General features: G+C 41.9%; 1 protein-coding gene across 2 annotated transcripts in view; it reads right to left on the bottom strand.

Moving 5' to 3' along the window:
• Window positions 1-15,559, bottom strand: part of LOC102798958 (nectin-2) — an 85,282-nt gene that overhangs the window by 44,362 nt on the left and 25,361 nt on the right. For both annotated transcript variants that reach the window (XM_006802819.3, XM_006802818.3), the window contains exons 2-6: window positions 10,324-10,433; window positions 9,207-9,459; window positions 3,238-3,531; window positions 2,981-3,098; window positions 2,222-2,370 (exon numbers count right to left, since the gene is read on the bottom strand). In XM_006802819.3, coding sequence (XP_006802882.2) covers window positions 2,222-2,370; window positions 2,981-3,098; window positions 3,238-3,531; window positions 9,207-9,459; window positions 10,324-10,433 — 924 coding nt within the window. The remainder of the gene's footprint in view (window positions 1-2,221; window positions 2,371-2,980; window positions 3,099-3,237; window positions 3,532-9,206; window positions 9,460-10,323; window positions 10,434-15,559) is intronic.

The raw sequence follows: 15,559 nt of genomic DNA, 5'->3' as shown, positions 1-15,559 counted from the left end.
AGAATAAGACCAACTGTGGGAAGTTCAACGCGGGTAAGGAACAAGCAGACCCGAGAGAAAATGAAAGAAGAGAAAGAGGGAAGTGGGATGAAGAATGGGGGAGGAGTGAAAATGTAGGATAAAAGACAGAGCAGGAGAGGAACGGATGGTGGAATTGAGAAGAGAAGCAGCCAGGAGCTGAAGCAGCAAAGGGTGACTGATCCGCTCTGAGAGGCTTGGAGACGGACAGAAACACACGCTACGCTGAGAGATAGCGGAGGCCAATAGGGGTGGAGATAGGATGCAGTAGCACATGATTCCCATGAGTTTTAAATGCTGTCAGCATCGCTTTCTCTCTCTCCATTCCTCGTGCCCTTACTCTCTTCTCTGCTTCTTTGACTAAGGATTGCATGCTGGCACTGATTTATTTTGGTGTGGCATGTTCCCCATCTTTGTAGTCTAAAAGCAGCAGCCTCCTTCTCCCTCTGCTCGCTGGATCTTTGTATCTCACTTGCTTGTGTCTTGTAATACACAGCAGGAGATGGTGACATCCTTTTGTGCTACAGACACCATTTACACTACCTACTGTATGCAGCAGTACAGAATGGCCCCAGAGGAGTGGTGGTGACGCATGCTGTGGCACCATAAGGAGCCAAGGGACTCGATGAAAGATGTAGGGGGGAGTGAGAGAGAAACAAAAATGAAATCGGGAGAGACGGAGCAAGAGGACTAGAAGAAGCCAAAAAAAAAAAAAAAAAATGTAGAAATGAGGCCATGGAGGAGCTGGGTGGCTCTTAAGATGTAGTCACTCTCCGCTCATCATGGAAAAGGTTTACCCCGATGTCAGCAGAAAATCACTTCCGGCTAAGTGCAGGCTGAAGAGTGAAGGAGGATGTATTTTGTATGAGGTGAAACACAGAAGTGAACACTGTTGAAAGGGGTGGCTAAAACTCTCAAACAGCAGCGATTGGACTGTATGACCTGCTCTGAAAGGTTCTCTCCAAGTGCTTACACCTGAATACATGCATGCATTTCACAACCTGCAAACATGTACCCACACACACCCAAAGTATTTTAGTTCATGCATCACTGCAGCCATACTGCAGACTATTCTAAAATCCATTATATTACAAAGTGAGCCGTATCATTTTGAGTCAGATGTGTCACTTTATGTGTTGCTTGGTTTGCGTTAGTGTTTCCTGTTGTTACTGATGGCACAGAGTATGGCTGAGAAGCAGTGGTTTTTAATGGCGACAAAGAAAAAAAGGATAAGAAAAAGTAGAAGTGAAAATATCTATGGGAACCGTCTAGTTCGTGTGCAGCTCTCACAATATTGAACTACCATGAAAAACCTTCAGGAAAAAAAAAAGATTTGCAAATGCCAAAAGATGTACTAAGCAGCTGACAGACCTTGTGTATTGATAAAGCATGGAAACTTTGAAAATAGAGTTTATTAAGCGCATGCAAAGATACACAAAAAACTAACACGCACTCTTAAAAGCAGAGAGGGGAAGGGTTTTATGACGTTGAAAAACAACAACAAGAAAGAAAAAAAAACAGATGAAAAGCATGCACATGTAAGCTCTGATCGCTCAAATTCCCTCCCTCCCACACACACACACACACTCACTCACACAGACAGACACACACCATGGACTGAGCAGCTGGACCCCTTAGCCCTACACTAAACACCCAAGTTAGCCCTCAGCACAGACATGTGAGGTGCATGTAAGGTGCATCCCTAGGGAAGACATGAGAGCAGAGGACACCAGGAAATGTGTAGCCTGTGTGATGAAAGTGCACTTTGTTCCAGTTCATCGGTTCAGATATAAATGTTTTTATGTACAAGCTAAGGGAAACGTTTACATGAAAAATGAGACCCAAGTGAGTCCCAAGAGTGGGCTTTTTCACTTTACTTATGAAATGTTCACTGCTTTATTGATGCCTTTACTGTGTACAATTTATCAGCGTGCTGGGGCATTTGCAAGTTGCGCAAATTACCCTTCGTATTGGTTTTAATCCATTTAGAGCCACAGAAGGGTTGATTTGCAGCGACAGGAACAATCATAATGTTAATTCATTATGTCACAGGGAAGTGCACAAATGAGATTGTTTCCGCTGAGAAACATCACACGATGCTGAAATGTGATATTTAAAATGTTATCTAACTGAAATTGTAAAGGCCACTTAAGCAGGTGCCTAATTTTAGCATGCTGCGCTGATCGGTGACACTTAAACTCACCTCTGACCAGGATCCCAAACTGTTCTTTGGTCGTCCCAATTTGGTTGTTGACCTCACAGACAAAAGTGGTGTTGACAGACTCGTCCACATTCTCTACCTTGAGCACATTTTCACTGACATGCACTGTAGATGGAAACGCTCCTGTCGTCCTAGAGGGACAAAAGCATATATCGGTATGAGAAAGAAGAGAGTAGAAAAAGAAAAATAGGATATTTGACACTGGGGACAGAGAGTCGGACATTTACAGAAACGTGCTGCGTTGTACTGTTTCGTCATATTAAGCTAATCTTGATCAGCAGCGCAAAACCAATCAGTTTGCCACCCTTCCCTAAAAGGCAATCCATTATAACACAATGCTGGAGATACAATGGGGACAGCAGGAAAATCAGTATTGCTGGATCCAATCCCAAAATCTCATCTCTTCCATTTTAAACTTCCGGACTTTTTTTTTTTCCCCAGATTTTGTCACAGTTATGTTAACAGCTGATAATACAGAAAATGGAGACAGACGCACACTGTGTTTCTCATTATGCAAGGGTTAAATCTCAAGTCACAGAGTCCATTATGAGAAATTATTCAACTATCTCCATAATCAGGGCACAGTTCTGTAGTTGCAATAATAAAAGCGCTGATTATAGCTCTGTGAGGACTGTGAAGCTGGTGATGAAAGGTAAGAAAGGGAAAATGTGACTAAAGAAAAATGGGAGAGACGGACAAAGAGATAAGACAATATAGATTTAAGGATGTGCCAATACTCACGACTTCCACTGGACAGTGGTTGGAGGGGGGTTTGCATTAGCCTTGCAGGTGAGCGCCACATTTGTGCGGCCGATGTACCAGTTGTTGTCATAACCTTCTATGGTTACCTGGGGAGCAACTGGGGGAAGAAAGAATGAATGGGAGGAGGAAATGTAATTAATTAATTTAAAAATAAAGAAAAACCCAATACAATGAGCTCAATTAATCGGGTTAGAATAATTGCTGATGGATGTATGTGCACTTGTGAGAGGTCTTACACTGAACTGCTAAATTCCTCCTGAAGCTCTCTGGTTTGACCAGGGTCCTGTGTGATACGACACAGGTAATTTCTTTCCCGTTGTCGTTTGGCGTTGGGACCATGATGTACTCGCTGATCACCGTCAATGTGTTGTCAGTCCCCGGCTGCTGCTTCGTTGTGTAATTGCCATTGGCTGTAGTCACCCAGGAGATCTCGGCAGCGGGTTGGCCATTTGCTGACTTACAGCTTGCCACAGTGACTGGCTTAGGGCCAGCAACTACTGTTACAGGAGAGGCCGAGTTCTCGGGTTTAGCTGATGGATGGATGAACGACATGACGCAAGGGTGGAGAGTGGAGACAGGGGGAGACACAGAGTGGCAGAGAGAAGATTAAAGGATGTAGAGATAGATAAAATGGAAATAACACAGCTGAGGGAAAAGATATTGTGCACATTATTTATAAACAATCTGAGACACCAGCCGGGCAAAAGCAAATCTAAAACCCGATCTGCATGCGTCCTCTGTTGCCCTGCTCAGCCTCTCTCTGCACAGTAAACATTGAAGTAGGATCAAATATCTATTATTTTTATTTTATGACAGCATATGTATTCTTACCACGGAGAAGTTGTCAGTGCACTTTACTTTTTTTCAAGCTTTTTGGAAATTAGTTTCTAAATGTATAACTTGTTTGAGAAATTTTACCAGCTCTGAGTAACTCAATACATGAAATTAGAGCTACGAGAATGTCATTTTAACTCTTCACACATTTAAAATCGACATGACCACATGGAATTGCCTGTTGTTGTCAATTCTCTACCACAGAATCATGTATACCTGCAGACAAACACAATAAATAACTATGTTGCTTATTTATCATTTGTTTTGTCCATAATACAGGTATGGGCAGAACTCCTTTTTGTGAACATGTGTAAAGTGGCCCTAAGGGGTCAAACGGACTTCAGCTGAAGAAAACACCAGAAATGATGCAAAAGTAAACAAAATTATATAAAAAAATATATATATCGGGGGGAGGGGGGTTCATGACGGACCAACTGCGGGAGTGCCATAAATCAAAACATGCAAAGGATTTTTCTGAGACACCCTGAAAAGAAGCAAAGTATTCATCGGTGATGTGACGGACAAAAGGATGGAAGGTAACGTGTTTTAATTATACTGAGTCATTTAATAGTGTACATATGTTTGCTATTAGCGGTTTACTGTTAGCATGTTACTTCTGCAGCTATTCCATCATGTTTTTATGTTTTCATGTTTTTATTCAAATTCCATTGTGTTTTGTAGCTTGTGCATGTTTCCATTTGCGTTTTTTTTATGTTGCATGTGGCCCATCATGCATGTGGGCATATAAGGGAGTTAGATTTGTAGTAGCGCTTATGGATATTTTCTAAAATGCAAACGTTCTGGCGACCAGCCCATGCCATACCTTGCCCTACTACATCTGGAAAATGCTCCAGACCACCCCCCATTACCCTGAAGTGCACTGAAAATGGATGGATGGATGTTCTATCATACTTTACTGTTTTATGGTTTTTCCATTATGCTTACAGATAAGTTTCCCTTTTGCTTTCTTAATCTCCAAGCTTTTATAACAAAGCTGTGACACCATGAGTGCAATGGGTTCCCGCACTGATTACAAGTCATGTTAACATATAGCCACATTAAGAGCAATTCTCTCGTCATTGTTAAAAACAAAAGCTATCTCATGATATACATCAAGATTGATTCACTGCTCAGAACCGTACTGAGATCAATTCCTTTCATCAAGGAAGCCAATCTCATTTCTAATAGTACTACTACTACTACATTAATCTAAGTCAGGTTTACTTCTTTTAAACAATTTATCCCACTTTTCTGTATAAATGTCTTGCTGTATAGCCTTTTTGTTGAGTGTCACAGGGGAGAAATAGAAAGCATCACCAGCACCGATCCTCCAAGCATCAGTGATAACAGTGAGGTGAGGTATCTGTGTCGAGCCCAAAGGATACTAAATGAGAACACGTACCCCAGCCACAGCCTGTTCACCCTGCTTTCCATCTGGCAAGCGATACAGACACATTTGTTTCCCGTTTCTTTCCTTAGGCTGCAAGACTAAATTCTGAATTCATCCTCTGCACTTCAAGTCAAATAATAGACTTTATTTTTATGACTTACTGTCATAAGAACATTGAATTTTGCTCTAGTAGTCGTGCAATAGGAATAAATTCTAAATTTAAGCACAAATTCCTCCCTACTGAGAAGACATTAAGATCTTTTATTTGTATTAAGATAAATGTGTTTACTTTTAGTCTGCTCACACTAGTTTTGAGATAAAAGTTTTTTTTAAGACTAGAAATGTGGCTTTTCTAAAAGCTTGTTTCAGAAATTGTCGAATTGAAACTCTTCTGCTGACAGATCATTTCATTTACTTTAAGTAATCTTTTCCCCATTTTATTCCTTTTTTTTGGGTTATTGATAGCTTGAGTTTTTTGGAGTGTGTACACTCAATCTTTTGCTCCCGAGAGTTAACATTGATAAACAATTACAAGCACCAGTGCAAACACATCCAAACCCTAAATCTACTGTCATTCTCCCTCCAAACCTTAAATCCATCTGTCCCCTCTCTATTCCTATCACACACCACTGATGCACAATTTCCCTGACAGGCCAAATGCATTTCCATATACAATTTCTACATCGCTACATGATCCGAGTTATCCTCACCTCCATCTTCTCTACCCTCTTCTTAATTGCCCTCTCTGATACTAGTGCGGGATCAGAGGAAAGCAGGCAGGACAGGAGCTGACAGCAGGCATGACAAGTAGCTAGATCAATATACTGCCTAGGGGGAAGTATGGGGGCATGATGCTTTGGAGAGAGGGGAGCAGGGCAGAGGCACTGGTGCTGGGCCAAGGTTAGACCAATGGTTCCATTGCATTAACAAAAACACAATTGATCTGACAATACCACTTATAATAGCAACTAAGCCCAGCTGCATATGCTTTTAACCTACATACTACCTTTGGGGGAAGGTTTGAGCTGGAGGAAAGCAGACAGAGTAAGAGGGAAGATCCTTTGCATTCATACAGTTTGCAAGTTACATATGCATGTAGGGCTGTGCGATATGACCAAAATCTCATATCCCGATATAAGAATTCTATCGTCCGATAACGATATAAATCACAAAAATGTAACATTTTCTGTAAATTCTGTGAATCTTGACTTGCGGGAAGTGTTTCCAGCTGCGCGCCATGTAGCTGGAGTCGAGTGTTTTAACCGATGTATGAAACTATACATTTTTAGACAGTTTTAAGTTGTAACGGCCGCCGTTTTCTTTGTGAGTATTTATTACACGGCGTGCTGCGGGGAAAAGCCTGTTCTAACGTTTGAGTCTAAGGTTTATTTTTTAGCACCTGGCGGCTCTTTTTTACTTCTCATCCGTAAATAATCTGCTCTGTCACGTGATTCCGTTTATTTTGAAAAGTCTCAACAGGATCTTGAGCTTTATTGTGAAAGGTTTATGTGGAACATAAACAAGCGGACAAGCGATGCTGTTACCGTCGTTGTTGCTAACCACAACGCATAAAAACAGGCGCTTGTCTGTCCATAGTGTGGTTATATACAATATAAGAGAAAGAGAGAACTTTAAGAAATTAATATAGCCACTATAGTGACCATCAAAACGATGAAAAAATATTGCCGTAAAGAGTTTATTTTGCGACACCACGAAACAAACAATAGCGTAAAATGAAACGCTAGACGTTTTTATATCGTCATCCGATATATATCGTTATATCGAACAGCCCCTATATGCATGGGTTCCCTACAAACAGATGAGTGACAAATTTAAGGAAAAGAACAACACACTGGCTTTAATTTGCCTTGCAAAGACACAATGAGTCTCTTGAAACTTTGGCAAAACATGAAAGTAGGTTTTTGGTTGGAAGAGCCAATTTAACTGACAGTGAAACACAGTTGGGCAATTCCTCTTTTTATAAATGGCTTGACTACTCAATTAATTCATGGTGTGAAAGTCTGTAAAAAAAACCTCAAGCTTCAAATCTTTCAGAGGAAATGGTGCTGGGTTCCTGTGCACCTGACGAACAGCCGCTGGGGGAAGGTTTGAAAAATGCTTGTTGTGGAGTGGTATCCTCGTGTAATACATTTAACAGGAAACATTCAAAAAGTCCTTGTGAGACAAAAAGCTGCAATGGCTTTGAACCCAGGAGTGCATGTTGGCAAACAGCAACGAATGCAACAAGCTGGGAAGTTACCCCTTGACAAATAGAGCTGTAAAAGCCACGACTCAGCGTGATGCACAACACACAGGGTTCAGGATCTCTTAAAAATGAGTTTGTAGGGTTTCAGGAAGTCAATGCCAGAGTAGAGTAGCGCTGGTGTTGCAGATGTTTAACACTCGTATTCACGCTAGAAGCTTTTTAGGTTCAGTAGTGCAAGAAATTTAACTAAAGATTTAAAAAAATGCAAAAAAAAAAACTTGGATAAAGAAATCATTTTTGTAGTTTTGCCTCCGTGCACCACAGAGAGGTTTTAAAAATCAAACAATCAAGATGTGATTGAAGTGCAGACTTTCAGCTTTAATTCAAGGGGTTTCACAAAAGTATTGCAAAGACTGTTTATGAACTAAAGACACTGTTATGCCCAGACCCCATTTTCAGAGGATGAAAAAAATAAATAATAGGACATCATTTTAAACATGGGGATTGCTTCATAATATGATGAAAATCTTTCGTAGTCAATGACTGCCCCAGGTCTAGCTCTCATTAGAGTTTTATACTTAACTAAAAAGCTGCTCTGTTGGGTGAGATCAGGTGACTGACTTAGCTATTGAAGAAAATCCCATTTCTTTGCCTTGAGAAACTCTTAGGTTGCTTTTACAGTACGCTTTGGGGCATTATCCATTTGGATTGTGAAGCGCTGTCTGATCAGTTTTGCAGCGTTTGGATGAATATGAGCAGAGAGTATAGCCCCGTACTCTTCACAGTTTCTGCCATAATATTGTCTCCACTATGAACAGATAATATGGTATCAGATCACAAGTTGTTTCTCTCCTCCTCTGCACTTTTCTCTTCCTATCATTTTAGCACAACTTCATCTTGGTTTTATTCTCACAAATAATCTTTTTAGGTCTGTGTTGGCTCTTTTTCTGACCAAGTCTAATCTGTTCTTCTTGTTCTAAAGTGTAACCAGTGGTTTGCCCATTTCTGTAAACTCAGTATTTTCATTTATAAAGAGATTTTTGCGCTTCACAGCACAAAAAAAAAAAAAAAAAAAAAAAAAAAGACTTTGACAATGATATACCTACATGCTTTAGAATGTTCTTGGTGAAATGTTGTGTTGTGTTTAAGGTCTTTGGGCCCTTTTCATTTTCGGAGCTGGCCAGTGAACCCATTCTTGTTAAGAATGTACCAGAGATGTGATTTGACCACTTCTGCTGAAGTTTTAAAAATGTTACTCTTACTAGTATTATTAGAGGTGGTTGGAGGTGAAAGTCTGCACTTTAACAACATGTTGGTTATTCAATTAAAATGTACTGTGGTGGTGTACACAGGCAAAACTACAGTACAAGAAAATTAGAGACCAAACTGTACCTGGACACTTGGATAGGTAAAATTATAATTGCAATAACAATAATCATCTTCTGGCACATCAAACACCATCCTTTTTTTTTTTATATAATTTTAAATAAAATTGGCATTCTTCAAGAAATTACCTGAAATTCCAACTGGATGTTATTCATGAAGTCTTAAGAGTAAAGATGAAAGCATGAGATGGGAAAAATCCCTCTTTCTTATTAAATTCTAGCAGATCTGTTTGCTTCACAAACCACATGTCCAATTTTTTAAGTGGTTCAGAGGTTCAGCTTCTTGGAGATAAAGCATTCATGCCTCTGTGCCATTAAGCACCGAGGCTTTTTCCTTGATTGATCACATCTTTTCTTAAGCGTAGTGCGTAGAGTACATTAGTGACCTACCTAGCATGACCAGCTGGGTGGTGCCACGGACATTTCCACCAGGGTAGGTAGCAAATTCACAGGCGTACTTCCCCTCATCAGTCATCCTAACATCAGTAATCTGGATAGAAGGGCTGTCCACCTTTGGAGGACTGGGCACGAAGCTGACTCTGCCTCTCACAGGTGAGTTAGGATAACTTGGCTCATTCCCGGGGAGAAAAACAGCTATGTTGACTGGGTCTTGGGTTGGCTCTGGCACGTACATCCATGTGACCTATGATGGCACACACAGAGAGGGTCAGTGGACGGGAAGCATGGAGAGACAATGAAAAACAGCAGACCTCATTCATCATGGCATTGATAAGCGACACCGCGACAGCATTTTAAGATATCCACGTTTTAATGTAAACTCCACAGGGTTGCGTACACGGCATCACAATTAAGTGGGGAGCAGGTATGAATATGGATGCGAGTTTTTCAGGAGAAGTACTCTCTCGACTGTGCTTAGCAGAACCATGCAGAGCTGTGCACTTCCAGCTTCATTGAAATGCAGCTAAGAAATGCACCCATTACCATATTCAATCCCCTAAAGCAAAATGTAGCTTAACATTGTTTGTTTGGAGTAATAAAACATTAAGCCTAAATGTGACAAAAACCTATTGCTGGCCTCTGGATTATTTCTGTGAGCCATGATTTGTTAGATTAAGGTGCAATGTGGCAAATAAACAAGGCACATAGAGCCATATTCAGATTTTTCTTGGTTAATTTTATTGAAGTGAATTGCTTTTTACACCTCAGACACAGTTTTACGGACCCGCAGAATCAAATCAGTGAGTAAATGACTACTTTATTTACAGGAAAATTGTCATAATTTGAGTTAAATATCAAATCCACTTCAAGTCGGATACCTGCTGGCTTCAAGTGTAAAAGCAAATTGTAACTGCAGTCCCAATTTCACTGAATTGTATTGTGTCAAGTCAGCACAATGAGCTCCAGTTTTGGGATGACACAGACATTTTTATTTGAATTTCACACAACAAATCTAGTTTGCAGTTGAGAGAGAGTATAGTGGTGCAAAGAGGTAATCAAATACTAACCAAAGGGAAACACAGATGCATCATGGGATTGTATATCTTACCATTGAAAGCTGAACCCCAGTGGGATCAGCGAAGACACAGCGCAGGTTGACTGTCTGGCCAGGATACGATGTCACCTCTTGGTCTACTTTTACACGCTGACCTGAAGCTCCTGAACAAAACAAAGACGGAGACAAAAAAAAGCATTACTCTCAATGTTTGCCTTTAAACACAAACTACAGGAGAAAGCAAAGAAAAGGAACGGTCTTGGTACAAAGCAAAGATAAATGAGGACACTATGGAAGTGTGTGTGATACACAGGACAGCATTACTGAACTCAGGCAAGTAGGCCAAGAGTCTGGTACCTCTCCATGACAGTGCGTGCGTGGACAGATTGGTGGGGGGTGGGGGGGGGGGAAGCGAAGTTGTGTGTTGGAGGAGAGAGAAAAACGGGGGAAAAAAAAGGAGGAGGAGGAGGAAAGCCAGTTCTTTTTTACCCATAGGTCATAAATCATGTGGATGGGTTATGCTTTTCTATAGCCTGCCATTTTCTGTGCCGACACATTCCTGTGTAACAGCAAAGAGTCAAAATAAATATGCTTTTCTTAGTGCGTTTTGTCAGTGGGTGTGTGAGAAACAGAACGAGCGAAGGAGCTTTAGAACGACAATCTGTGCAAGTGTGTGTGTGTCCGTCTCTGTGTGTGTAATCCAGGTCTCTGTGAAAAATGTAATTACTTGTATGAGTAAGCGCGCATTAGTGTATGTCAGCAAGATGGCACCTGTTTTAAGTAAGAGTGGATTACCGGCGGATACACAACTTCAAATGTCTGCAGCCAGGCCTACATTTCCATACGAGTGTGTGCGCTCGCAGTGTGTTTACCGGGAAGCTACAGACGCACGCACACATAGAATGAGCAAAACACAATTTCCCCTAAAGACAAACAATTACTTGAAAAACTAGTTCCACTAGTTTGTGCTGAGCTCAAGCTGTTGTGTTGAAACTAATATGATCTGCTGCACTGGCAGAACACACACACACACACACACACACACACACACACACACACACACACACACACACACAAACGAAACCCGTACGCAAGAGATAAGAGGAAAGGGCAACGCTGTCTTTCTCGTTTGACGAGCAATAGACACCACACCTTCTCTTCTCAAGGGAGACCTGAGATATCAATACAGAGAAAGAGAAGAGGCAGGAATGAGTGAAGAACCGAGTGGGAAAGTGGAAGAAAGCAAGCCTTTCCTAGAATAACACCAGCTCTCCCAGGACCAGCCCAATTTACAACCACAAAACAACCCCCTTGTAGCCACAGAGAAACCTCTGGACAACCACTAAACAGCCCGTGGGATCAGCAGCGAGCCTTATTGGGCTGAAAAGATGAACAAGTTGTTGTTTTTTAAAAATTTCATTTTGCTTGAAGACTCATGCACGAGCATAGCTATGCAAGTCGACACACGGCGAGCACACACACACACACAAAGGCATCAAATTACTGCTTTATTGTCAAGCACCTGGCCTGTAATGTTTCAAATGTCTAGAGCATTATGTAAAGATCACGCTACACTCCTTTGTCAGCCTACTTAAACAAGTCAGACTAATACAGATTAGGTTTGGGAGTGGGAGCCTGACTGTGGTTATAAAAATGATGTAGCAGAGGAGGAGAAAAGAGGATAAAAGGTTATTGGATACCTTGATTACTAGTCTTGATTGTAGTATAAGGACCAAGCGCCATGTCAGAGGTCATTACAGCGTGGGATTGACGATAACTTAGTCCTCATTTCGTTTATGTGCAAATCCATACACAAACACACACACATATCTATTACGTCCACACAAAAATGTGGGAGCAAACTGAGCCGGGCCTGTTGCCTGTCATTTGGAGGCAATAAGAGGAGAGCCACCACGGGTCAACTCCTGCCAGAGCTCAGATGAGAGACAGGGCCAGTCTTATGAGACTCCCTACAGCCACGGGGAAATGAATATTACACACAAGACATACAGAGACTTGCACAACCTCATTCTTAGTGATAGTCCCCAAAGCCCAGCCCAAAGGCTCAGACTCTGTGTCATTAGAACAGCAGACGGGGAGAAAGTAAAGTCAGTGTGTGCATGTTCATCTACACAAACAGACTTTTGGAAATGATGAGACAAGGCAGCATTAAAAAAAAAAGGAGAAAAAAAAGTAATCGAGACACATTTTGAGTGCATCAGTCACATTAAAACACAAGACAGAGAGATTGGAGGCGGAGGGGGACAAGAACTAAGGGAATTAGTGAATAGAAGACAGTTCAAGGGTAAGAGTGAGAAGAATAGGGGAGAGACTGAGGGAGAGAAAGAGGGTTGGAGGGGAGGAGAGTAAGAACACAAGCCTTATGTCACTGCTGCTCTACTTTACAGTAGCTCTGCTGCCTGCAGGTGACATACAAGCATCACCAAATGCACATGAACAAACGAAACACATGTACACACAAACTGCCCTCCTCAACATCCTTAAGTAGTCAGATGTCGGCATCCTAAGTACTGTCACCTATCATTATGTCTTTTAACACCCACATGATGTGCACGCACAGACACACACATTATTGCTGATGGCACTGTGACAGCCCTGCCATATTAACACAGTCCTCTCTGATCCTCTGCCTGGTCACGCTGACATTTCCCACCGTCCATCAGTGAAGAGGGAAATGAATCAGAGGAAGAAGGAGAGGAAGTATGCTGGGAGGACGGAAGGATGAAAGGAGGAGACGAGAGACAGGCTGGGAATGCCAAAGTGATGGAGGATGAGAGCGGAGGAGGTGAGGGGGGGGAGGCGAAGTGCAAGAAAAGTGGGGATGAAAGGGTGTGAAGAGAATGCGATGCCAGGAATAGAGAATGAAAGAGGGAGCGAAGAGAGACTGTGGCGAGAGAAGAGGAGAGGAGGAGGAGGAGGATCTTAAAGGGGAGACAGTGTGAGCTATGAACAAGGTTAATAGGAGACAGCTGAGGGACAAAGAAAAAAAAGAAAAGACGTTTAGCAGACGAAATAAGAAGAGAGAGGGGGTTAGCAGAGGGAAAGAGGCCATGGGAGATGCAGTGGGACCAACTAAAAATGGAGAGGTGGGGGCGCAGGTAGCGAGAAACAGAGCGAGAAGAGGCAGACGAGGGGAGAAGAACAGGAGGCGTGGACCTGTGAGACGCCGGGTAGACTCCACACCTGACCTTGTGAGAAGCACTGTGGATGTGAACAGAGAGCGAAAGCGAAAACTACAGTGAAACAGTGTGAATAAACGAGCGGAAGAGGGGGGAAGAGCGAGCACGAGCGAATAAAAGCCAAATCCTAATTTTCTCTGCAGCCCATCTGAGCCAGTCGTGGCTTATAAAATGAACATACGCTTATCAGCCTGTGTCCGCCTGCCTCGCTGCCTGGCTGGCTGACGCCTAATGGCATTCATGTCCTCCATGTCTGATCCTCACTATAGTGGAGTAAAGCAGAGCGTCAGAGGGGACGGGAGTGCAGGCCATCAACTAAAACATCCAATAGCCTTCAGAGCTCAGTGATGCTGTCATTTCATCAAACTAGGGGCTATGCCCTGTCAGGTGGGCTACAAAGAAGCTTCCCCATTCTCCATGTTCCTGAAGATTGCTTCCCACTGGTCCACTGTGTGCATGTTTGTGTGGGAGACAGAGAATGTGGGTGGCTTTTCCTTTGGCCTTTCTAACACATTCCTGTCTCAATAACAACTCTGGGCTTTCATATTTCGTCAAGGCCTTTATGAATTTCTCCATTTCCATTATTCTCCCGTGGTTGTTATTGTTTTGCCCAGGCTTTCCACTCCTTCAGCATAATAGCTTTGATATGGGAAACAGGGAGCGTCATCACTTTTCTGTCCTGACAGAATGTGTCGCCGTATGCGCCTTCTCTGATTTGATTTTCCTTTTAAATACTTTCTCCCACTCCCCGACGCAGGTAAACTGAAGATAGATCCACAGCCGTTTTCACAAATCAAGTTTGGGACATTTGCCACAGTTACCCTTTCTTACACTTCACTTCAAATATGTTTGCACCACTGAAAAGGGAGGGAGAGGTGACGGAGATGCCTGAAAAGAGTGTTCTGGAGCTAACGCACATCGCACCACATGATAAAGGTTCTATTCTAATTCTATATTAGGCAAGAACAACCAGTGTTAAAAGTCTAAAATTAACAGACTGTAATCCTCACTCAGGGGAAGAGACTGGGAATCACTCTTTTATATGTAATGTGAATGTTACTTTCCTTACTTAAAAAACAAAGTATATGATAATGTATACGATTTATTAAAAGGAGACAAATCTCTTGCAAAAATATACAGAGCTACCCACTGTGGCGAACGCTTGTGACAAGCCGAAAGTAGCTTTAGTGAAATAATAAATGTCAATGTTATTCTTTCAATTTATTTGCATTAGTGTCACTGCAGCTCAATTTGAGCCTTATGACTACTACACACTGCTGTCCTTTTCCTTCTCTTAGTCTAAGTGCACCTCCTGAGTGCATTCAAGCAAGTGTTACACCAAACATAAGAGCGAGAAAGCAAGAGAGACGCTTTGACGAGTTCTTCTCTTTGGTCATCTCAAGCGATCCGAGTTTTCAGTTGCGTCAAAGACGTACCGAGAAAAGCTGCTATTGTAACTGGATGAAAAGCCTCCCTACATGCCATATTTGCTCACCTGGTGGCAAATTATCACCCTATCTGATCCAGCTTCTTAAGTCAGGATCAGACCAGTATCATATCCAATAAAGCAACCAATGGATCCCTACAATAGACTGGACGTGTGTAAAAATGACTCACACTGCCAGATTGTTTGACCACATTACTAAACAATATCCAGAAGAGGTTTGGGGCATTCAAACTTCCTGAAAAACAAGAAACTTAGCGGTTTACAAAATAGTTACGCACCATCCATCAGATCGTTTTGCCTCTTCATTGTTCAGAGATGGGTTATATTTCTCAGTGCAACAGCGTCTTCAAGTTTTTGTGCTGGCCTTGGCTTCTGAATGAGCGCGCTGCCAAATACCAGCTTTCTGAAGTTGCTGATGTGTAATTTTGTTTTTTGAGACACTGGCACAGAAACACAGATTCAATTCTACATTTATTACTGAGGCTGTTTTGTACAGTGAAGTTTATAACATCAGGGCACTGAGATTTGAGAGTGAGAAACTGTTACAATTAAGCTAACGACCAGATTCAAAGTGGCTTTCATGTATTTCATGCATGTGAGGTTGTGTACTATTTACCTTTGTTTTATACAGTAACACGGTTTT

This window comes from Neolamprologus brichardi, chromosome 11 (genome assembly GCF_056152115.1).
Source record: "Neolamprologus brichardi isolate AB-2024 chromosome 11, ASM5615211v1, whole genome shotgun sequence".
NCBI lineage: Eukaryota > Metazoa > Chordata > Actinopteri > Cichliformes > Cichlidae > Neolamprologus > Neolamprologus brichardi.
Note: the sequence above shows the minus strand (reverse complement) of the source record. Positions and strands in the feature narration are given on the sequence as shown.